This window comes from Gadus morhua, chromosome 16, assembly GCF_902167405.1.
Source record: "Gadus morhua chromosome 16, gadMor3.0, whole genome shotgun sequence".
In the NCBI taxonomy this organism is placed as follows: Eukaryota; Metazoa; Chordata; class Actinopteri; order Gadiformes; family Gadidae; genus Gadus; species Gadus morhua.
The window spans coordinates 25,602,554-25,627,422 of record NC_044063.1 but is presented as its reverse complement, the minus strand read 5'-3'; the positions used below and the strand labels follow the sequence as shown (position 1 = coordinate 25,627,422).

The 24,869-nt window shown below is 45.3% G+C and overlaps 1 protein-coding gene across 1 annotated transcript; it reads right to left on the bottom strand.

Annotated features, from left to right (window-relative positions):
* Window positions 1-19,963: 19,963 nt before the first annotated feature.
* On the bottom strand, window positions 19,964-22,319 carry LOC115561466 (7-alpha-hydroxycholest-4-en-3-one 12-alpha-hydroxylase-like). The gene has a single exon (XM_030381558.1). It carries the CDS (start codon window positions 22,303-22,305, stop codon window positions 20,773-20,775), a length of 1,533 nt encoding a protein of 510 aa, XP_030237418.1. The 5' UTR covers window positions 22,306-22,319; the 3' UTR covers window positions 19,964-20,772.
* Between the last annotated feature and the right edge of the window lie 2,550 nt (window positions 22,320-24,869).

Sequence of the window (24,869 nt, the reverse complement as noted above, 5' to 3'; positions counted from 1 at the left end):
GCGCATGGGCACAGGTGCGGCGGCCGGACGGCTCGCTCCCTGTTCAGCAGGCAAGAGGGCGACGTCTAGACAGCTCGTTGTTTTTACACCGGCTGGTTCTGGTACGTCTCCTACGCTCGCTGAGCCTCCTCCCTTTCATGGGAAGCCCCCCTTGGTTCACACGCAGTGTGGAAGTGGTAGGGGCCGAGGAATACGGGTTATTCCTGGACGGTCTTCCTCAGCTGTCGGCTCGCCCTCTCTCCGACCGCTATGCGTGTTGGCAAGAGCGGTGCGTTCTGCCATCGTGGTTGGACACCACGTTGAGATGGGGCCATCCCATACAGTTCAAGCGTCGTCCCCCACCCTTTATGGGGTTGGTGGAGACCACGCTACGGGACCCGGCTGCGAGCACTGCTCTGGCAGCAGAGGTGGCACGTCTCTTGGTGAAGGGGGCCATCACTGTCATTCCCCCCCACGAGTCTCACCTAGGGTTTTATTCCCGCTACTTCCTGGTTTCCAAGAAGTCAGGGGAAAAGAGACCTATTCTGGATCTTCGCGTGTTCAACAGATTCGTTGCCACGAGGAAGTTCAGAATGCTCACTGTCGGAGCGTTGTTCCGGTGTGTGAGAGAGGGCGATTGGTTGACATCCCTGGATCTCAAGGTTGCTTACTTCCACGTCCATGTTCGGCAGGCGCACAGGAAGTTTCTCCACTTTGCCTTTATGGGGATGGCGTACGAGTACCAGTGTCTGCCGTTCGGCTACTCCCTGGCTCGCGCACCTTCTCAAAGTGTGTGGAGACGGCGTTGGAACCGCTCAGGCGTCAGGGAAAGAGGATTCTCTTCTACCTAGACAACCTGCTTATTCTGAGCAACTCAGAGGAGACCGCGAGAAGGGAAACCATGTTGGTGATAAACCATCTCTCCTTCCATCAACTGGGAGAAGAGCTCCCCGCTCCCCAGCCGGCATACAGTCTACTTGGGGCTTTGCCTAGACTCAGCCACCATGACTGTGATGCTTTCGCCTCCTCGGCGAGACGCCATCCTGTCTGCGCTCTCCCGTTTTCGCGTTCGCAGAAACGTGACCGCACTGTCCACCATGCGCCTGTTAGGGCTGATGGCAGCTGCCCACCTTGTGGTCCCCCTGGGTCCCCCCTGACTCCAGCGGTGGTTTGCTCGCCAACGGTTGGACCCAAGGCGACACAAGCTCAGGGTGCTCCTCGTTCTCCGTTCGGTGTAGCCAGACCTGGAATATTGGAAAAGACCCTCCGCCATTCTCAGGGGTGTTCCCCTGGGCAGGGTGGCTTCCTACGTAGTGGTCTTCACGGACGCCTCGTTGACGGGTTGAGGGAGGAACGTGCCTCTCTCACTCGGTCGGAGACGAGTGGCGCACGCCCCCTGCAGCACACATAAATGTGTTGGAGCTCGACGCTGTGAGGAAAGTGCTGTTGCATTTCTTTCACCTGGTGCGTGGCCACCACATTCTGATCAGGACAGACAGCGTGTCGGCGGCAGCGTACATCAACAGACAGGGGGAAGTCCGCTCCCCTGCTCTCCACCGAAAGGTGGTCGAGCTCTGGCTTTGGGCTCATCAGTATCTCCTCAGTCTGAGAGCCCTGCATATCGCGGGCGCCCATAACTTTGGGGCGGACCTCATGTCTCGAGGCGGTCCCCGCCGAGAAGAGTGGCGGTTACATCCCGACATTGTCAGACTGATCTGGCAGCGGTTCGGGACGGCGTAGGTGGACCTCTTCGCGTCCAGGGTGAACACGCACAGCAGGTGGTGGTTCTCCCTCAGCCCTCGGGATCTCCCCCCGTTGGGGGTAGATGCGTTGGCACACACACCTTTGCCGCGGGCTCTCTTGTATTCGTTTCCCCCGCTCCAGCTGATCCTTCCTCTTCTGGAACGGGTCAGACAGGAGAGACTGTCCCTGATATTAGTGGCCCTGGAGAACCGTTCAGCTCTGTGGTTTCCAGAGCTGGCCGCGCTCTCGCGGTCGGCGCCGTGGCCGGTACCGTTCAGGCCGGATGCGCTTTCACAGGCCCACGGGACGGTGCACCACCCGCCCGATGTCTCGGGATGGCTGTTGGTTTGGCTCCTGAGAGGTTGATCCTGCAGGGCAAAGGTTTGCCTGAGACGGTTATCAACACTATTCAGAGTGCTCGTGCGCCTTCTACTTCTTCCCTCTATGCGGCGAAGTGGTGCGCCTTCTCTAATTGGTGTGAGAGGAACCACGCTGTCCCATCTCAATGCGAGGTGGGAAGCGTGCTTTAGGTTCTGCAAAACTTATTGGAGAAAGGTTTGGCCTTCTCCACTATCAAGGTCTATGCGGCAGCCGTTTCGGCTGGCCATGCAGGCTGTGATGGTGGACCGATCTTCAGCCATCCACTGGTCAAGAGATTCTTGCGTGGGGCGAAACGGGTTAGGCCTGTTTCACGCGTGCTTACACCACGCTGGGATCTCCCCACCGTGTTGCCCGGATTTTCCAGGGATCCTTTCGAGCTGCTTTCTCAGGCCCCTTTGGATGCCCTGTCCTTTAAGACAGCGCTCTTGTTGGCCTTGGTTTCTGCCAAGCGGGCCGGTGAGCTAACCGCTCTGTCTGTCAGCCTGAGTTGCTTGTTGCTAAACGAGGACAGCTCCTTCGCGTTGCTCAGACCTAATCCTGCGTTCCTCCCGAAGAACATTAATAGTTATTTTCGGTCGAGGGATATTGTGCTCAAGGCTTTCACCCACCGCCTCATTCTAGTGAGGCGGAGGCGGAGTTGCATCTCCTGTGCCCGGTTCGGGCATTGGCTATGTACGTGAATCGCTCGGCCGCGTTCCGCTCCACACAACAGTTGTTTGTGTGTTATAGCGACGCTAGCAGGGGCCGCGCTCGATCTAAGCAGCGGTTTTCTCGCTGGGTATGTGAGGGTGTTTGCTTAGCCTACTCTCGGCAGGGCTTGGCGCCACCGTTGGGCGTTAAAGCTCACTCCACCCGGAGCGTGGCCGCTTCAACAGCTCTACTCAAGGGCGTGTCGGTGGAAGACATCTGCGCGGCTGCGTCTTGAACTTCCCCCGGCCCCTTTGTCCGTTTTTACATGTTAGACATGTCCAGGGGCTCACTCGGCAACTCTGTGCTGGAGTCCGGGACCCCTTTTACGGCTTAAGAATATAGACATGTTCTTTAAAGCGGCGTGGTTGGATTTACTCTCGCCGGCTGGCGAGTTGGACTTGACTACCAGTCTTACTCTCCCACCTTTTTTCAAATGAAAAACAGGCTAGGGGTTTTTACTATTGGCCCGCCAATTGTCAGGTGGTTTTGTTTGCCAGTATGGCACTCCCGCCGTTTCTTTCAAATAAGAAACGGCCGAGAGAGACCCCTTATTGGAGAGCAGGATTCCGTAGCTCCGCCCCCGGTGGTAGCGGACCTAATGGAAACCGTGTTGCTCTGGTTTTTCTTTTCCTTTTCATGGGTTCCATGAAGCACGGATCAGAGCCGGAGTCTTTACAGACTCACTTTTTTCTCTCTTGATCATTGCCTTGCTTGATCTAGGAGGAATTCGTTTTTTATTAAGCTGTTGTGTTTTACACTTCCTTGGCTTTTTGAGTCTTAATGTGCTGGTGACTTAGGTCGTTTTGACTGGGGTCCAGCAGGAGTACATTGATCGGGCTCCGCTCGCAGTTTCACCTTAGCCCATAAGGCGAAGCCTAGACGGCGTAGCCTACATGAAATAGAACGATAGTTATGTTATTATAACTCTAGTTCTATGATTGTAGGCGTAGCCGTCTAGTTTCCCACCTGCTGTACCCTCCAAATGCTGAAAGAAAAACGCGGAGGATGAGCGACGGTATAAACCGCCTTATATAGACACGATACCGTGTGAAATGTGCACGCTGATTGGTGCATAGTTTGAATTCTCAGCGCTGCAAGCGCGCGCACGGGACAAGCCCATAAGGCGAAGCCTAGACGGCTACACCTACAATCATAGAACTAGAGTTATAATAACATAACTATCGTTTTCCGCTTTAGGTTCAATGCGCGTTCACATAAAAGGGGCGTTTATTGCGTCATTTGACTCACCCTTGCGCAAAATGAATCGAGCGAGAGCGGTGTATTTCACCCAAGACGAGCAGTGAATTATTATGAACTCCTACAAGGAAATCAAAGTTCAAATCACAGCCAATGGGAACACGGTTGCTCATAATATGGCTAGGGTGGCGTGCTGGCAAAAAATAGCCGACCGTGTTAATTCGTATGTGAAATGATTCTGCATATTGTCTAAAAAATATCATGTATCATCATGCGTTTTACCCCCATAGATGTGGTGCCAGCACGCTCCTACGAACATGGGGCCAAGTCTAAAATAAATAAAAAAATATTATTCAATGTGGTAAGTTGTAAGCATCCATTTGAATAATTTCAGGTGAATATAGCCGATTTACAATGGCCTAGGAATCCAGGGTAAAGTGCATTGTTGGCTCTCAAACTTTCTCAGCGGTAGAACTCAGCATGTGGTGATTGATGGTGTGAGATCTAACGTCATCAGAGTGCTGAGGGGTGTCCCGCAGGGCACAGTGCTGGGCCCACTCCTCTTTATCTTGTATATAAACGATCTGTTCTCTGTCGTTAAGCACAGCAAAATAAAGGTATTCGCTGATGACTCAAAGCTCCACAAGAGCATCGGCTCCCCTACAGACTGCAAGCTGCTCCAGGAGGATTTGCACGCAGTTGTACGATGGGCAACTAACAACAACATGGAGCTAAATGAGTCCAAGTTTCAGCTCCTGCAGCACGGGAAGAATCAAGAACTACAGAAGCCGTACAAGCTATCAACAGGACTGGTAATCAACTCAGACGATGTCGTCAAGAATCTCGGAGTCTTCATTGACAAAGATCTCCGTTGGCGGAACACATCACCAAAAAAACAGCCGAAGCTGCACGAAAAGCCGTCTGGGTTCTGAGGACGTTCTCAATCAGGGACAAAAGCACGATGCTACTGCTCTTCAAGACCTATGTTCGCTCCATCGTAGAATATTGCTGTGCTCTCTGGTCACCACATTTGCAGTGCAACGTTATCTTGATTGAGTCGATCCAGCGCTCTTTCACTGCAAATATAGCGGGTTGCTCGAATCTCAGCTACTGGGACCGCCTCAAGCGTCTTAACCTCTACTCGCTACAACGCCGCCGTGAAAGATACATGGTCATCCTTGTCTTGAAAATCTTCCACGGTGCCATCCCCAACAGCGTCAACCTGGTGTTCCAACACTCGGAGAGGCGAGGAGTAACCTGTGTACGGCCGCTTGGAAGCTCCAATTGTAGCAGCATCAACACAATGAGATTCCACTCGTTCTCATCAACAGCCTCTGCTCTGTATAACGCTGTACCCAAAAATGTTAAGTCAATCCCAACCCTGATCCAGTTCAAGGCAGAACTTGACCGCTTCCTTCAAACCATCCCTGACACTCCCCCTTCTCCTGGATACACTGGGGCAAACAGAAATTCTCTGGTGGAGTGGGCTAGCAGCAAAAGTCAACTATAGCTGCTACCAACGGGAAAATGGCGGTGGAGACACCTGATGTCTTGGCCTAGGTTTTCTAACCTGAAACAAACCCTAGGTACCCTAGGTCAGGGGTTCTCAAACTATATGGGGCCGGGGACCCCCCCATAGGGCAGAAATTATTTCAAGGACCCCCTCATAACCGCAACGCAAATGTAATCATATGGGCTCATGTCTATTTTTTCTGTTAGATGCTTTTGAACTCTTTTATGCTTCAATCATTCAGTGCTAATACCACAATAGTGTTAAATAAGCATTTTATTGTATTTTGGAATAACTTTACAATATGTAAATAGATTTTACTTTTTTATAAATGTGTGTATAAAAATTTCGCAATTTCGGCCCAACATTTTTTCCATAAATACCGGTATGTTTATGTTGTAGCCTAACAACAGCTCTTCACGGACCCCCTGGCAACGCGCCGCGGACCCCGAGGCCGCGGACCCCGAGGCCCTAGGTACCCTAGGTACCTAGGCTCCAACCTTTAATCTCATGTTGATTACCTGTAGCAAATAAAATGAAGGCCCAAATTAATACCGCCGCACCGCCCTTCACCACTTCGGAGGAGCTGGCTCTGGCCAATAACGAGGGTCGGCCGATGATGGTGGAAGGGGGGATGTCCTATAACCCCACTGCCTCGACATCCAAGGCGTTTGTAATGAGTATGTATTCATGTATTGGCAATGGACATAAATAATTGTCTTGCTAATCAAATGTGAAATGATTGAGGGTAAAATAATTATCATTTTTAGTTGAAGGTAAGCCTAACATTATTTTGGAGGAGCCGCCGACAATCAATCTCCAATCAGAGGTATATTACTATCAAAGCAAAGTATCACGTATTCTTCTAAATGTTTCATTTTTGGAAAGAATGTCTAGGTTTCCCTGATTCTTGCAGGAGACTCTGTCGCCCTGTGACTCCAGGGCGACTATGGAGGTGATTTTTAACAATTCTCACAGCTATAATATGAATTTGTAGAATAAAAAATACCTAGGCCTAATTGTGTCACTGACATAGCGGTTATGTAAGGGATAATGGACAACAAGGCACAAGGTTAATGTACGTTGAACGTGGGGCCACCTTTGAACTTCAAACACAGACACACAGCGCAACAGTAAGTGCACGGCTTCTTTGTGTAGCATTGCATTGCCTGCATACGGTCCAACAAGGACGATCAAATAACGAATACCCTCTGATGAGAATCTGTATCTCTCATAAAGAGTATCGTCAGACAATGCCCAGGGATCGGTTCTGTCCCGAAAAACCCTCTGTCTCCGGAGAGACGCCTGTACGATAAGTGCGTCAACGTCCACGGGAACACCCACAAATGGTGACGCCATTATCGGACGAGGGGCTAGGAAGCTGTGCACGCTGATTTAAGTTGCCGATCTCCGGGTACACTTATGCTGCGTTTTATTATCCATCCGTCTCGGAGGTCCGAGGACGTTGCCTAGCGACACGCACAAACACGCCCCTTTTCCTCGGACGGCAAACTCGCCATCTCGGTTGAACTCAGTGGTGACCGAGCAAAATTCCGAGACAGAATTCAAGATGGCTGCGCCCTGTGTGATTTGAAGTAAAACTGTTATCATTGTGCTTGGACCACTTTGGTAGATTAAATGGCAATTTCAGTCACTCGTATTACTGCAATACCTTACTGCGTCCGTATCTCTGCCTATGGCCTATACCCTACTTATTTTGGAGCGCCTGGTCCTCTGCCAATGCTACCGCGACAACAGCTTTCCGGGTGGCGTCCATGTTTTCCTCCAACGACCGAGCAAAATAATAAAACGCTTCAAGTGTGGGCGTGGCGTCAGATCCGAGATCCGAGATCCGAGTCGGTTCGCATAGAATACTCAAACGCAGCATAAGTTGAAAAGCTGCTCCCGACCAGGTTTGGTTGCGAGCATAAGTCACCATGGTGATACAGCGACGCTTAAAGAGATCGACTTTCGTGGTACAGCTAACCCAGGCTTTCAGCTCAACATACCTCGCTAACCCTCTAATCGAGCTTCGTAGTACAGGCCCCCGGTATGGTGGTGTCGTTTTTCTAACGTGACTAGTTGTTGCTAGACAGAAGGTGAAAAAACTACAACGTTTGCCAAGCCAAAGGAGCGTTAATCAAGTGATAAAAAAATCAATGCCGTTAAAATTGGTTTGCGTTAATGCCGTTAATAACGCGTTAAACTGACAGCACTAATAAGTAAGGAGGTCTCCTAAGAGTCGAGCACTGACCACAGGGGGGCGCTATTATTCCTGGTCACACCCCCCGCCCTGTTTGCCAACATTTCTGGAACTTGGTATTCAAGCCCTATTTGATGGCTGAATCGTTTTTTCTGAAGGACCCATAAGTTCCGTCTGGATAGATTTTGCTGTACCTTCAAAGTTTTGGACCGACCCACAGATCTGGAAAACTGACCTGTAAACCAAAATGAACAAATATTTGGTACATGCTCCTTAATCATGCCAGACTGTAGGTTGATGACTTATGGCCGAGTTATGGTCTGGTTATTACAAACTCCATTGGTGCAGGTGGTCACCCAGCAATTTTTTTAATGGAAGTCAATGGGGAAAAAAAATGCCCTACCATTTCGTAGGTGAGAAACTCTGAGTTGTCAAGTTTAGAAAATGGCCTAAGCAGGTTTCAAAAATGTAAAATACTCCTTTGACGACATGGGGCGCAATAACTCGCAATGAAAGAAAAACAATCGGCCTCATTATTCAATCAATCATTAGTCCGCTTCAAAGCGGCCCAGCATGCTCACGGAATATTGCGCATGCGACGAGTGAGCTTTTGCAACCACACGCACGGCGACATGTCTGGTTCGGTACTGAAATGCGGAACGAGCCAGACTTCAGAAAGTATGATACAACAACTGGTTAAACATCATGAGGCAGACTCTAGAGACTGGACTCACCACTCCAATCCCTTCAAAGGCGAAAATGGCCGTTCCAAAGAAAAAAGGGAATCTGCCCACAGGCGCCGTCAGGGGGATCTGCCGGGCGTCTCTGAAATCCTACAGACCAAAAGACAAAGAAAACTTGAAATAATCACAGAGTGAAAAATAAGACAACCGGGGATCGACAGAACAGGGTGAGACGGGAGAAGGAGAGGAGAAACACATCAGTCACCTGCATACCCCAATATCCCCACCGCTCAATCCCCTCCCATTAAAAGCAACAGGGAAGGAGGAAGTTTAAGAGAATGTCGATGATGATGAATGTGGAGAACCCATGGGTACTAATTTGGAGTAGTTTAAGACACTAAGGAGGATATGAACAAATCGAGGGCAAGATAAGAAAGAAGAGAGAGGGAGAGACATAGACACAGACAGACAGAGAGAAAGAGAGAGAACAGAGACGCACACAGACACGCCCAACTTAACTTGTATTCTAAACATGGCCCACCTCGTTCTCGCCTGCGCTTACCCAAACACAAAGTGTTGGACCAAAATGTGTTGAAGCAATTTGCTGGAATGGACACATTTATCATTTATCACATTTATCACACAACAGCCACATCCAGACACACCATGGGCACTATCTTGCATCTGGCGCAAGTGACTTAGTCACTGGCGCATGTGTCGTTGCTAGTTTACAACTGGCGCAGAGCATTCTTTTCCCACCACCGCCACTCGCCGGTAAATTAGGGATTGATCATGCGCCCCAAGGGGCGGTTCGGCGGAAGGAGGAGGCGTGTTTTGGCGCAAACGGTATTTTGCCGTTTCTGAATACCATTGCGCTACTGAGCAGGGGTCTCATTTATAAAACTGTGCGTGGGATCGTTACTAAAAATGTGCGTATGCCCAGAAGCCAAGTTTTGCGTGCGCCAAAAAATATTCCGATTTATAAAACCCTGCGTACGCACACCGTACGCAATGTTTGCTTTATAAATCACAGAGTGCCTACAAGTGTGCGCAGCTGAATCAGCTTCACGTTCCGCCCTGTACACGCCCCTTTTTAACCATAAATGGTCAATGCAAATGACCTCATGAATTCTATCTGCATATAAAACAGACTCAGATGCAAGTATTATGTCTTGTCGGAAACAATGGCAGAAGTAGGCTACTGAGAAAAGCAACAAAGCGAAATTTCACGGAGGTTGAAGTGGAGACACTTGTGGGTGAGATGGAGGCCCGAAAGGTAGTTTTGTTCGGCGGCCACGGGATTGGGATCGCCAACAACAAAAAGCAGAGTGAGTGGCAACATGTTGCTGCAGCAGTGAACTCTGTCAGTAGCACGGAGCGCACAGTCCCAGAATTAAAAAAGAAGTGGTCTAACGTAGAGTTACATATTTTTATGTAGCCTACCAATAAATTGTTATGGTCCCTTAATACCCTCTCCCTCCGAATCCTGCCATTTGCATGGTCCGCCAGAAGTGCCCTATAGTGCAGCATTACCACGGCGCAGACCTCTGTATTTATAGGGTTACGGTAATAACACTGACCAAGAACACCTTGGATAATCAGTTTGTAACCCCCCCCGTAAAATGTTCTTGAACATAACCCCTTTTTAATGCGTGATTTGTCATGAAAAGCATCAAGAGTAACGGACAACGTTTGTGATGAGGAGCGTGGATTGGTTTTCCACACTTGGGATTTAATTGACATTTGATTATGTGTATACAGTGTCACATACAAATATTATGTTATTGACTCGTGTTGGACAGATGCTTTATTCCATGCAGTCGCGCCGTCAGTGGACAGTATGGAGTGACGGGATTAAATATAGAGAATTTTTTTGAATTTTTCTGGAGTAATAACTGAGAAATAACGCAGTTGACTTAAATTATTCTGATTAGGATTTAACGCATGATACGGGTTGAAATTAAATTTATGAAGGGCGATGATAAAACATAATCGTTCTTCTCACTCTACAATTCTTTGGTCTGACTTCAGTTCACCACCACACCATCTGTGTCACCAATTCTCCTTTTCATCCAAACCATGCGTACGCATGGGTCAGAGTTTGCTTAGGGCTGCACACATTTTCCCGTCAAGTTGTTTTTTTATAGATCACAACCTTGGCGTGGAAAGTCACGTACGCCAATTTCAGCCCCGTTTTGTGTGTACGCAACGGTTATAAATGAGACCCCAACCAGGAAATACCTGGTTTAAAGTCAGTGGCGCGTTGTTCAGATGCTATTTTAAGGGCGCATGCATACATGCGATACTTTCTGTGAATTGCTTGTGCACCTCGCTCATACACTTTGCTTCTCCCATCTACCTAGCCGCACATTATTGGTAAATTATTTGGGAAAGAACAGGGGTCTCATTTATAAAACTGTGCGTGGGATCGTTACTAAAAATGTGCGTACGCCCAGAAGCCAAGTTTTGCGTGCGCCAAAAAATATTCAGATTTATAAAACACTGCGTACGCACACCGGTACGCAATCTTTGCTTTATAAATCACATACTGACTACAATTGTGCGCAGCTGAATCAGCTTCACGTTCCGCCCTCTACACGCCCCTTTTTAACCATAAATGGTCAATGCAAATGACCTCATGAATGCGATCTGCATATAAAACAGACTCAGATGCCGGTATAGAGTGGCAAAGTCACGACTCTTCCGGTAGAGCTCATGGGACCTATGAGATCGAAAAATATGAATGGGTGTCAATGGAGAGAAAATAATTATTTTCTGGTCCCAGTCTTTATATGACCTGGATTACACATATGTTTTTTGTGGATTTGAATGATAATTTTTCATGCAAAGAAAACTAAAAATTGTCGTGAAGAAGATTGATAATTTTAGGTTTTATGTGAGGCCGCTTTGTGAACTACAGCTCTTCGCTGCTCTCGACGCATATGATATACGTCACAACACCCGCACTTGGAACTCGGCACAGAGATGGCGATCTCTCTGCCCCACTTCACCGCTGTTTCCAAGGGGAGGATAAAAGCATCGAAAGAGGTGAACACCATCATAAATCGGGGCACGTGCAGAGTTTCAGTTATGCCGATGGGAAGATTGTCGTCTTCTCCACGCCAGTCGCAGGGAGCGTGTCGTCACATACGAGCCATGTAGTCTTTCTCGTTGTGTTTTCTCTACAGCCTTTATCTGAACAATTGCACAATAAACGGTTGAACTCTTTGCATGAAAAATTATCATTAAATCCACAAACAACATATGTGTAATCCAGGGCATATAAAGACCGGGACCAGAAAATAATTATTTTCTCTCCATTGACACCCATTCATATTTTTCGAGCTCATAGGTCCCATGAGCTCTACCGGAAGGGGCGTGACTTCGCCACTATTATTTCTTGATGGAAACAATGGCAGAAGTACTGAGAAAATCAAAAAAGCGAAATTTCACGGAGGTTGAAGTGGAGACACTTGTGGGTGAGATGGAGGCCCGAAAGGTAGTTTTGTTCGGCGGTCACGGGATTGGGATCGCCAACAAAAAGCAGAGTGAGTGGCAACATGTTGCTGCAGCAGTGAACTCTGTCAGTAGCACGGAGCGCACTGTCCCAGAATTAAAAAAAGAAGTGGTCTGACATAGTTACATATTTTTATCTAGCCTACCAATAAGTCGTTATGGTCCCTTAATACCCTCTCCCTCCGAATCCTGCCATTTGCATGGTCCGCCAGAAGTGCCATATGGTGCAGCATTACCACGGCGCTCACCTCTGTATTTATAGGGTTACGGTAATAAGACTGACGAGAACGCCTAGGATAATCAGTTTGTAATCACCCACGTAAAATGTTCTTGAACTTAACCCCTTTTTAATGGCTGATTTGTCATGAAAAGCATCAAGAGTAACGGACAACGATTGTGATGAGGAGTGTGGCTTGGTTTTTCACACTTGGGATTTAATTGACATTTGATTATGTGTTTACAGTCTCATCTCATCTCATTTTCGTCCGCTTATCCGGGGTCGGGTCGCGGGGGGGGCAGCTCAAGCAGGGGGCCCCAGACTTCCCCTTCCCGGGCCACATTGACCAGCTCTGACGGGGGGATCCCGAGGCGTTCCCAGGCCAGTGTTGAGATATAATCTCTCCACCTAGTCCTGGGTCTTCCCCGAGGTCTCCTCCCCACTGGACGTGCCTGAAACACCTCCCAAGGAAGGCGCCCAGTGGGCATCCTTACCAGATGCCCGAACCACCTCAGCTGACTCCTTTCTAAGTAAAGGAGCAGCGGCTCTAATCCGAGTTCCTCACGGATGGCTGAGCTTCTCACCCTATCCCTAAGGAAGACGCCAGCCACCCTTCTGAGAGAACTCATCTCGGCCGCTTGTACCCGCGATCTCGACCATAGGTGAGGATAGGAACGAAGATCGACCGGTAGATCGAGAGCTTTGCCTTGCGGCTCAGCTCTCTTTTCGTAACAATGGTGCGGTAAAGCGAACGCAATACCGCCCCGGCTGCTCCGATTCTCCGGCCAATCTCACGCTCCATACCCTCACTCCCGAACAAGACCCCGAGGTAGCCTACTTGAACTCCTTCACTTGGGCTAAGGATTACAGGTGTTTACAGTGTCACATAAAAATATTATGTTATTGACACATGTTGGACAGATGCTTTATTCCATGCAGTCGCGCCGTCAGTGGACAGTATGGAGTGACGGGATTAAATATAGAGAATTTCTTTTTATTTCTATTCTAAGGAGATATTTCTGGAGTTATAACTGAGAAATAACGCAGTGGATTTAAATTATTCAGATTAGGATTTGACGCATTATACGGGTTGAAATTAAATTTATGAAGGGCGATGATAAAACATAATCGTTCTTCTCACTCTGCAATTCTTCGGTCTGACTTCAGTTCACCACCACACCGTCTGTGTCGCCAATTCTCCTTTTCCTCCAAACCATGCGTACGCATGGGTCAGAGTTTGCTTAGGGCTGCGCACATTTTCCCGTCAAGTTGTTTTTTTATAGATCACAACCTTGGCGTTAAAAGTCACGTAAGACTTGCGTGGATTTCATACTGAAACTTGGCGTACGCCAAAACCCAGAAACTGTCTTACGCACAAATAAATTCAGATGTATCAAAGTGTGCGAACGCATGGATCCAAGCACGTTTCTTTTGTACATCTCGATCAACGTGGAATTGAGCGCACATGCCGAGGTGCCAAACTCCTCCCTGTCCACGCCCTCATTTAAATATGCAATTTCATTTAAATAGGCCTCTGGACCTGAGATTCACCTCTTAATCCGATCACCTGGCACCATGAACAGAGGCAAAAGACGAAACTTCACAGAGTCTGAGCTCGAGATTTTGCTCCACGAGGTAGAAATGCGCAAGCATATGCTATTGGAACCCTGTCAACAGGAATAAATGCAAAACAAAAGAGAAGTGAGTGGGAGTGTGTTTGCGAGGCCGTCAATGCAGTGGGGTCTCAGCAGCGCACACACTCTGAAATTAAAAAAAAGTGGTCAGACCTCAAGGTGGAGGTGAAGCGGAGGGTTTCTGCCCACCGCCGAAGCGTGACCGCAACAGGTGGGGGGACGGGAGTTGGGGAACTCTCCCCCTTCGATTTGAGAGTGGCCGCTTTGATCGGTGACACAGCTCTCACCGGAGTGGTGGGAGCCCATGAAGGGGACACCGATCATCCCCAAGGTAAATATGCTGAAGTCATAAATGCTGGTCATACAATTGGCTGCTTGCAATACACATAAGTCGTGCGTAAAGATGCCAGGATATTAAAGACTTTGACTCGTGTTTATTAACTTCATTTTTTTATTTTTGAATAGACAAGCAAGGAGAGGGCACGGATTGCTCCGTCGGCCCCGGCGTCTCCTCCGTCGGCCCCGGCGTCTCCTCCGTCGGCCCCGGCGTCTCCAGCGCCCTTCGGATTTGACCATTTGCGATGTCCTCTAACAACGCTAACGCAGCCATTTTTAAAACAATTTTCTTCATCCATTGCGCATGCTTTTATAGCCACCCATATAATTGCAGGGTGTGTTAATTGTTCATTAGTGTGTCTCTGATGTGCAAATCACTCTGAGTCATTGTTTTCACCTTTTTTCCCAGTTTCCCAGCGTCACCTCTAAGTGTCGCCAAAGGAACAATAGCTGTAGAAACGTGCGTACGACAGCTCTGGAGCTGGCGTGGGGACCGCACATTTTTACGGTCATTTCACGTTTTGTACATCTGAACGTGAGCGTGGAAAAGAACGTACGCCACGTTTTTATGCGTACGCAACCTTAGTACATGAGGCCCCAGCTGATGCAGCGGTAATAAGTTGTACTTTTAAATCAATGCATCTGCAAACACCGTACAGCAAACACATATTTTCTTGACAGAGACATCGTGTAGGCCTACATGCCCATAACTTTTAGGATTGCTGAGTATTTGATCGTGAAAAACATTGTTTTACCGCGAGTGAGTGTTAAAAAGAATTAATGAATGCGGGCGCGCGTGTGTGCTCTGTTTAAACACACGCAACCTAAACACGTAACGCATAATACAATCAATGGCAATGTCTATTACCGCGGGGACACATGCATATTAGGATAGCATACAATACTGATAAGAAACAATGTTTATAATGTATTGCGTATATCATTAAATAGAACCACAGTTACCGCAAATCATATGTTATACGTTTTCTTTGCCGAAATGTATTTGATGACTCAGTATTTCTGAAGTTGTGGAAGAAAACCCCTTATTCCATGTGTGAATTAGGCCATATTATTTGGCAATAAACTGAGCCATTTGCAGTTTGAAATTCATGTGCATCTGTCTCATCGGAGACTGCAGACGTGCTGTCAAAATATCAACTCGTCCGATTCAAATGCGCTCATGGCTCTTAACCCTCATAAGGTGTTCGGGTCTGTGGGACCCGTTTTCAGTTTTTAGCTTTATAAAAGTGATACAAATAATTATTTTTTTGCACTAAGATTCATTGGCTTTGGCTCATTTTCTGTGAGGAACCTAAATCAAAAAAACATTTTCAAGGACCCCCCCCCTGTATACCCCCCCATCACATTTATATTACACACAGGGTGTTCGGGTCGTTAGTGGACCCGGAGCTAGTTTAAGTGTGGAAATCATAGGTTCTGTGCGCCCTCATTTTCCCTTTCTCCTCTCTCTGTGTGTGTGTGTGTGTGTGTGTGTGTGTGTGTGTGTGTGTGTGTGTGTGTGTGTGTGTGTGTGTGTGTGTGTGTGTGTGTGTGTGTGTGTGTGTGTGTGTGTGGAGAGTAAAGCAGGTGAATGGGCCCTTGGTGTGAGCAAAATCTCTGTCAGTGTGGTTCCATACCACAACTGATCAAGATGGCAAAGCTATTCTCTGTTCAGACTGCCTTACAGTTGATATTTGAAGAGACAGAGGGTTTTGATGGTGATGCAGAGGAAACAGTTTCAGAAAGTGAGGATAACATTTCTGAAAATTCAGAGTCTGACACTGAGTTTGAAGAGGAGGATCAGCATCAGCCAGCTCCGAAACGTAAAAGACAAATACACAATATACATAATACATAATAATATAAAACACAATATACATGCAACCAGTGCAAAAAATACACATTCAATACACACACAGTGAGACTCTGCCCCTCATGTGTGGTATAGACTGATATACGTATAATGGCTGTGTTCAAAGGCTTTAATGTGTTGTTCAGACAGATGTTATTGAGTATGTTTCAATTTCTAAAATGTTGATAATTTCCCAGTTATGCCTGTTTTATGATGCATTTCCTTATTTTATTACATGCTAATACGAAAATAAACAAAAACGAGTGGCACCTCTATTCATAAATGTGATTTAACAAAGGTAAAGGGAACAAATTTAACATATGTGTTGTTTATATTACTTGCAATTGGGTTGAAGTAACCATTTAGTGAGTATTTAAAAAAAAAAGTTAGATTATGTTGATTTAAAAGGCCTAAAATGCAATGGGTCCACCAGACCCAGCAGCACCTCCTGTGTAACAAAAAAACGAACACCCTATGAGGGTTAAAGGGGATGGGAGCTGGCACTCTCATTGGTTTGTTGGACGTTACGCCCAAACCACACCTACGGGTAACTAGGCTGCTTCAGACCAACCCTTTTGACACTTGCGCCGCGACGCAAGTGTCATTTATCCGCCTGTAAAATAGCGATAGCGCCGTAGAACCGCCCACAAAGCTACTTGCGCTTTGCGCTTCCCACTTGCGTTTCAGACCGTTAAAATAGGGCCCAATGTGTGCAAATTATTCAGATAAAACCAAAGTTTGTGCAACGTAGAACAGGAATTGTCCCCTTTCCGGACCATATCTTTGCGGAGCTGTGGATTTACCCTGGGCTCTAGAACAACTTTGAAACTCCCTGAGCTAAATCTACCAACTGAAATGCACAACTAGAACTACTAACCAATCAACCTCTGACTCCTTCAAACCTGACACGACACAAAAACAAAGAACAAGGAACTCTCAACGACAAAGAGCTACACAGCGAGATGCTGTGTTAACGATTATGATGGCTGGGATATTTGATGCGCATTAGTAATTGAGCTTTAGATATGCATTGTAATAGTTATTCAAGTCATTGTCATTCTAGATCGATGCTGGTCATTCTCATTCTAGATCTTCCATGGTATTTTTTCTTCCAGATCTACGTTGGTAATTGTCTTTACTCTTAGGAAGACCTTGGGAGATATTCAATGGAGTTTGAAGTCATGCTTGCTCTGCCACATTCCCGAAAAGAACCAAGGGAGTTGTGACACTCTTTAAAGCGATTATCCTTTTATCGCAGGGTGAGATGAAAACAACATATTTTATTGTCTTGTTGCATTGCTTTTTTTTTTTATACTACTCACTTTGGTACCATTGTTACAGCATCATCTTTCATGTTGATCGTGAGTAAGCAATGCAATGCAATTGTTTGCACTCGCGCCAGATAAATAGTACTACACAATAGCATTCAGAAAAACAAAGGAAAGAAGCTTGAACTTGCACATATCTATACACATGCATACACGCGCATACGCACACACACACACACACACACACACACACACACACACACACACACACACACACACACACACACACACACACACACACACACACACACACACACACACACACGCAAACACAGAACAGTGATAATCTCCACACAGAACTTGCTGGCTAGTAGAGATGGATGTAGATGAATGTGGTATCTATCAATATTCATGATAACACACATCAATCCTAGGGGTAATCTAAAAATGGAGACGGCAAGGTTGTTCAGGGATACTTTCTGTGAATCCCGTGTCATTTGTTCTGCCAACAATGGCTAAGACACCATCGTTTTCATTGTCCAAACATGTGGTGAGGGCAGAGACAGACTCCAGGATGGACTCATGGTTTCAAGACAACCAATATCAATATCAAGATACAGACGCAGATTTAAAAGGCAAGTAGGGATTATTTAGGTGGTTCTGTGTATAGTGTTGCGGAATTCTTAAATGCCTCCTATACCAAACCCTTGAGCAATGTTGTATTTTCAATGTTGTATAAGTAGATGATGCTAGGGCAGTTTGACTGCTGATCGAAAGGACTGTGACACTTAACATCTGTAGCGACATCCCTGTGACACATTCCACATGTCGATAACGAGGAGAAAATAACGATGCAAAGACTTTCATGGAACTGTGGCCCTTCCTCAATCAGCGTCTGTACTGTTCTTGTGAAACATCATCAGTCGCAGCCCAAGTACTGTTCCATTCTTTGCTTCTAGCCAATCACACTCCCAATGCCCAGATCGGTTCTTGCTCCACCCATTTTATCGAAGATGAGAGGTGACTTGTGTGGACTTGGGGGAGCAAAGTATCCCAGAATGCATTTTGCGATGCGAAACCAGCATCAATGGCGAATGAGAAAATTACAAACCATTAGTTATAATTCTGATGCATTAGCTCAGATGGTAACGTCATCCATAATGCTGCTGTTCAAATGGCGGTACTGCGTCCTCCCGAGTAGACCTCGCCAAGTACAAACTACCGAGTACACAAGTTCAAATGTGGCATACTTGGAATTGAGAGAGGCCCAATGTTAAGTAGAAGGTCTGTTGCAAGAACCTGCAATGAAAGGCGTGTGGTTCTGTTATTATCATCTCTTCATATCAGAGGTGACACAATTTCTAGTGAGCATGTCGATATGCTGGGGGGAGAAATGTCCAATTACGCCTACTTTCAACAGCAGCATAACTTGGTTACAAAGTTTTGACATATTTGTGTTTCCTTTTAAATCAGTAAAAGGGGAAACAACTGCCAAACTTGTTTGGCAGTTGTCAGCATTAACGCATAGTAAAAGGTGGTTTGATCTGCTGCAGCCTAGGGAGACAGATAATGCAGCAGGGGGCTAAAAACAGTGAGACGATGACTGACAGACAACCAAAGAAGAAAAGACAGTGGAATATATACTTCTTTATCAGTTTGTTTCATTTACGCTCTCCTGTGAGCTTGCGGGTTTGATGCCTGACATTGGCTGGTTCTCGTGACAACAGGAGTTCAGCAAAAGTTCAATTAATGCCCATCTGTCGGTAGGTTGTTTTTGTTTGCACGCTGATTCCAGTTAAATATATTAATTTACATGGATATGTGATGCAATGCATTAAAGATGTAGTAGTAGTAAAGTAAAGTACATCACCGTTCACTTTTATTTAGATCTTGCACTTTTGTGGGTGATAGTACATTATATATTGCATTGGAAGATAACATGAAATAAGTTGTTTTTACAAATTCCTTTAAAGGCTATGTTGCAACTATTGAAAAACTATAAATTAAAGCAATGTTCATTACGTAAAGTTAACTTTCTATAACCAACACATAAAATATAATAATGTGCTATTCTGCTGTGCATGATAAATTTATAATAATAATAAGATATCCGTTTCATTCTCTTTGGCGACATCTTAGATGATAAGTAATTGATCCCATAGGTCCCAATTATGCGAATGCAAGGGCTTTCAACAGTGATGATGACAGAGCTTGACGTGAAGCTCTGTCTGGACAGGGGTTGATACCAAGATACGGATAAGCTTCTAGGACACTTATATATAACACCACCACCAGACTCTTCACACCAGGGGGTACTCTGTCCCTGCACAAGCAGTATAGATGCTTTGTCTATATCTGAATCCTCCCTGTGTCACCTTGGTCCCCGGGCCTGAATATTAGTACATTCTGGTGGCACAGAACATCGGATGACCTTTCTAAGAAGCAAGATTCTCTTCAGAAGGCTCCCCGCTTTTTTCATCCTTATAGAATAGGCAAGATATTAATTATAATCCCTCTAAGGGTATAGTAATATTCTTCCACAATACAAACTGCATTATATTCCATTATATTTTGATTTTCACCGGATAACTGTTGTATTTTTTTATTCCTTCACATAAATTAAGAATTTCTACCATCAACTGATGGTAGAAATAGATATCCGTGTGGCTGAATTGGTGCATAACAATTCCCCAGAATGCAAAAAAATTCGATGCTCAGAATGTCAAGAATTAGTCATAACGCTATTTGTTTTATTCAACAGTGTTTTATTCCAGGTGAAACAATGGGTTCACTGACACTACAATAGCCTACGACAAAAATAACACACGCTGCACACAGTTTAAACTAAATAGTAAATATTTGCATCATGTCCGAACTTTCTGTTCTCCCTTCCTCACCCCTTGTCTCTTTGACTGATGACCTCAGAGATTTCTCAGTTAATAGATCACCAAGAGCACATTATTGTATGCGGATAACTGCCACTCTGTGCCACCCCTGAGGTTGTGCCCTGGCTGGAAATCCTGTTATATGTTCACAAACGCCATTACATATTGATCACTAAGCCCTTCTCATGAGAGAGCGGTCTGACTGGTCTAAACTTGATTGCAATTACCAATAATACAAATATTAATATTTGCCTATATTAACACCACACATGCAATTGTATATATTAACATAGTAAGTTATGACATGAGAAAACATAAATGGGGGTTCATGGCATCTTGAATATATTTAACTAGCTACAGGACAAATTTGGTAGGGAGGGGGCTGTGCAGGATGTCAGGGATCAGAGATTTGCTCTCTTTAGCAGTTAGCAATACTACTCCTTATATTTCAACTGTGTGTGTGTGTGCGTGTGCGTGTGCATGTGCGTGTGTGTGTATGTATTATTTAACATTTGATTAATTAAAGATGATTCTGCCATGATGCAACCATTATAGGTTTAAGATACTGTACTAGATTAGGTGCCTGAAAACATAACATACACAAGTTGGATGGAGGTTACCATCCATAAACAAAAATGGAGGTTACCATCCATTTAACTCAAAAGTGTGATGTCTAATTTAAAATCGGAGTCTGTATCGGAAACCAACATCTCTTGTGGGTTGCATGGCCCCAAAACCCCATCGCTTAACATCAATGTCAGGTACCTCCTCATTAGGAGTCTTCAGCTCAAAGTCAAAATATAATATCATGAAAAACACAAACTGCTTCAACTCATTCATAGCAAAGAAACGGCCAGGGCACATACTGACACCAGCTCCCCACGGCATTGTGTAGTACCTCAACTTCTTCCCGTTCTTGTAAAAATCTGTTTTCTTGCTGCCATCTGGGTTAAGAAAGCGGTCGTATTTGAAAGAAAGTGGGTCAGGGTGAATTTTGGAATCAATTTGAATGGCAGTGTAAGGGAAGAGAGAAATTATATCGCCTTGTCGAATCTGATACGCACGACCATCAGACATTTTGAGGTTCATGTTTTCCATCACAGCTCTGCTGAGAACGGGCGCAACAGTCAGTCTCAGGGTCTCCTCAAGAGCACTGTCAAGGATCAGACTTTTCTGGATCATGTCATAGGTCAGATTGATGATAGGGCCACCACGCCTCACTTCCTGCCCAGATTCCATCACAACCCTGTCCACCTCTCTCCTCACAGCAGCCATAGCCTCTGGATTCTTCATGAGGTACATTAATAGCCAAAAGGCAGCAGGCCCTGTGTTTCCCTGGGACGCCCAGAGCATTAGAAACAGGCATCGGTCTTGCATGAACTCCTTCATTCCTAGTCCCTCGCTGGTCTGCAGCTGTTCACGCACCCAGTTGCTGGCATTCCCCTTATTCTTGACAACCTGTGATGACAAAGTTTTCCAAAACATTCTCATTAGCTTCCTGATCTCAATCCTCTCTCTGGGTGACTGGACACCATACACCAGTTTGGGGAAGTATTGATCAAATTTATGAAACTCTGTAAACATTGCATCAGATTGTATTCTGTCCATCTCAAAGGATTTCTCAGTGCTACCGGCCTCCCTTAAAGACACATTGCCGAACACTGATAGGTACCCTGCCCTGAAAACAATATTGTAACTATACATGAAAAGTCCATCCTCAATCCAGGTATTTTGGTCTCCACCTTTGCCTATACTGCGGAGCATGAGATTTTGGAAAAATTTCATTGTACTTTCTGTCAATAATACTAGTCCATCACCCATCAGATGTCTGTTGTTGGAATCATGAAATTTCTTTTTTGTAAGTTCTGGATAGAAATGAAAAACTCTGATCACCAGCTTCCTTGCAAAAGCACTGAAGTCCAGTTTTGTGTGGGCCTCCTTGAAGACAGCACCAAAAGATGAAGGATCCATGAGAAATGTGAAGTAATTCCCAGCAAGTTGTACCGTGAATATGTCCCCATGTTTTTGCTTCATCCTCTCTAAGAACTTTGCTGTGTCCCTGCGAAACTCCAACACATGGCCCAACCAGGGAATGGGACCTCTATCTAATGGGGGTTCACCTGGCCTTTGCTTTCTGAATGCTCCTAAAAGGTAATATCCTCCAAATAGAGAGGCTAGAAGAGCCAGCAGGATTGGCACCAGTAAACCCATTGCTCTCTGTCCCCTTCAAAGTGCAAAAAATAAATAAGGCAGAGCTCAAGATCCTTGTTGGTATAATCCTCTTGCTCCTCCTCTTGCCCTGTGCGTGGGGACGGGTTTCAAAGTCCACGGAATCCAATATCATCCCACTGCAGACACAAATGGGCGTTCTCGTGTGGTGGGGGTTCCCGTTTACACAGACTGGAACGCCCCCTTCTTATTCTTCGTCGCCTTTCTTGCTGAACTGTATTAAAATGTCAAAGTGTACTACTCCGAAACCATGTAAATAGTGTTGTAAATAAACTTCCAAAGCTTTTCAAATCTTATTTGGAAAATAACATCACATGTGTCTTTTTACAATTTATTCTTTACCAGCATTCGTAGTGTTGATCAGCAGCGAAATAGTCCGCCAAAGACGTTGACGTCGCTTAGCAACCGAAGACGCTCGGGTTGACAAGTTACCGGACTACTACCCATGCAAGTGAACGGAGCGTTCCACGGCATTAAGAAGACCCGTGTAATAAAGGCCTATAATATTTCTGTAGAGATTTCTCCTCAGATCCCCCCCCCCCCCCCACCCCCCCTCCGTCAACAACTTCAAGAGACCCCCACAAAGATGGAACCATAACTCGAACCCTGCATGGAAGTATAAGATAACTTCATGAATATGAAAGATTGCTCCATATAACATATAACACCAACAACATAGTAAACCTATAATGGTTGCATCATGGCAGCATCATCTTTAATTAATCAAATGTTAAATAATACACACACAGTTACACACACACACACACACACACACACACACACACACACACACACACACACACACACACACACACACACACACACACACACACACACACACACACACACACACACACACACACACACACACACAGTTGAAATATAAGGAGTAGTATTGCTAACTGCTAAAGAGAGCAAATCTCTGATCCCTGACATCCTGCACAGCCCCCTCCCTACCAAATTTGTCCTGTAGCTAGTTAAATATATTCAAGATGCCATGATCCCCCATTTATGTTTTCTCATGTCATAACTTACTGTTAATATAATAAATTGCATGTGTGGTGTTAATATAGGCAAATGTTAATATTTGTATTATTGGTAATTGCAATCAAGTTTAGACCAGTCAGACCGCTCTCTCATGAGAAGGGCTTAGTGATCAATATGTAATGGCGTTTGTGAACATATAACAGGATTTCCAGCCAGGGCACAACCTCAGGGGTGGCACAGAGTGGCAGTTATCCGCATACAATAATGTGCTCTTGGTGATCTATTAACTGAGAAATCTCTGAGGTCATCAGTCAAAGAGACAAGGGGTGAGGAAGGGAGAACAGAACGTTCGGACATAATGCAAATATTTACTATTTAGTTTAAACTGTGTGCAGCGTGTGTTATTTCAACACATTCTGGAATAAAACACTGTTGAATAAAACAAATAGCGTTATGACAGTCTAATTCTTGACATTCTGAGCATCAAATTTCTTGCATTCTGGGGAATTGTTATGCACCAATTCAGCCTTTTCTGCATCAGTTGATGGTAGAAATTCTTAATTTATGTGAAGGAATAAAAAAATACCTCAGTTATCCGGTGACAATCAAAATATAATGGAATATAATGCAGTTTGTATTGTGGAAGAATATTACTATACCCTTAGAGGGATTATAATTAATATCTTGCCTATTCTGTAAGGATGAAAAAAGCGTGGAGCCTTCTGAAGAGAATCTTGCTTCTTAGAAAGGTCATCCGATGTTCTGTGCCACCAGAATGTACTAATATTCAGGCCCGGGGACCAAGGTGACACAGGGAGGATTCAGATATAGACAAAGCATCTATACTGCTTGTGCAGGGACAGAGTACCCCCCTGGTGTGAAGAGTCTGGTGGTGGTGTTATATATAAGTGTCCTAGAAGCTTATCCGTATCTTGGTATCAACCCCTGTCCAGACAGAGCTTCACGTCAAGCTCTGTCATCATCACTGTTGAAAGCCCTTGCATTCGCATAATTGGGACCTATGGGATCAATTACTTCTCATCTAAGATGTCGCCAAAGAGAATGAAACGGATATCTTATTATTATTATAAAATGATTATGCACAGCAGAATAGCACATTATTATATTTTATGTGTTGGTTATAGAAAGTTAACTTTACGTAATGAACATTGCTTTAATATTATTTTATAGTTTTTCAATAGTTATTAAATAACAGAACTAATCTCTTATTCTGATTTTGAAATTGACCAATCAAACAGTCTGCTTCCTTTGGAAGGTCTTCTAGTTATTCTATAGAAAAAAGCAACCACGAAATGTTACTGTATTGGTTTGCTTCATTTTTACAGTACTGTATGTACTGTACTTTACTGTATATACCATAGAAAGTACTGAAACATCTCAATGTAGGTAATCACAAAACTACTACTTTCGTTCAAAAAGGAGCATTAGCCACCCTGCAATACAGTACATGTGATATGGTACAGTACTGCAAATACTCTAGATACAGTCTGAGTAGAGTAGAAAGTAGAGAGTTGAAGACATACCTGTTTTCCAGTCGG

Bases quoted from the DNA above. Each gene is read 5' to 3' on its own strand.
- LOC115561466 (XM_030381558.1), bottom strand. From the start codon at position 22,305: ATGGGTTTACTGGTGCCAATCCTGCTGGCTCTTCTAGCCTCTCTATTT.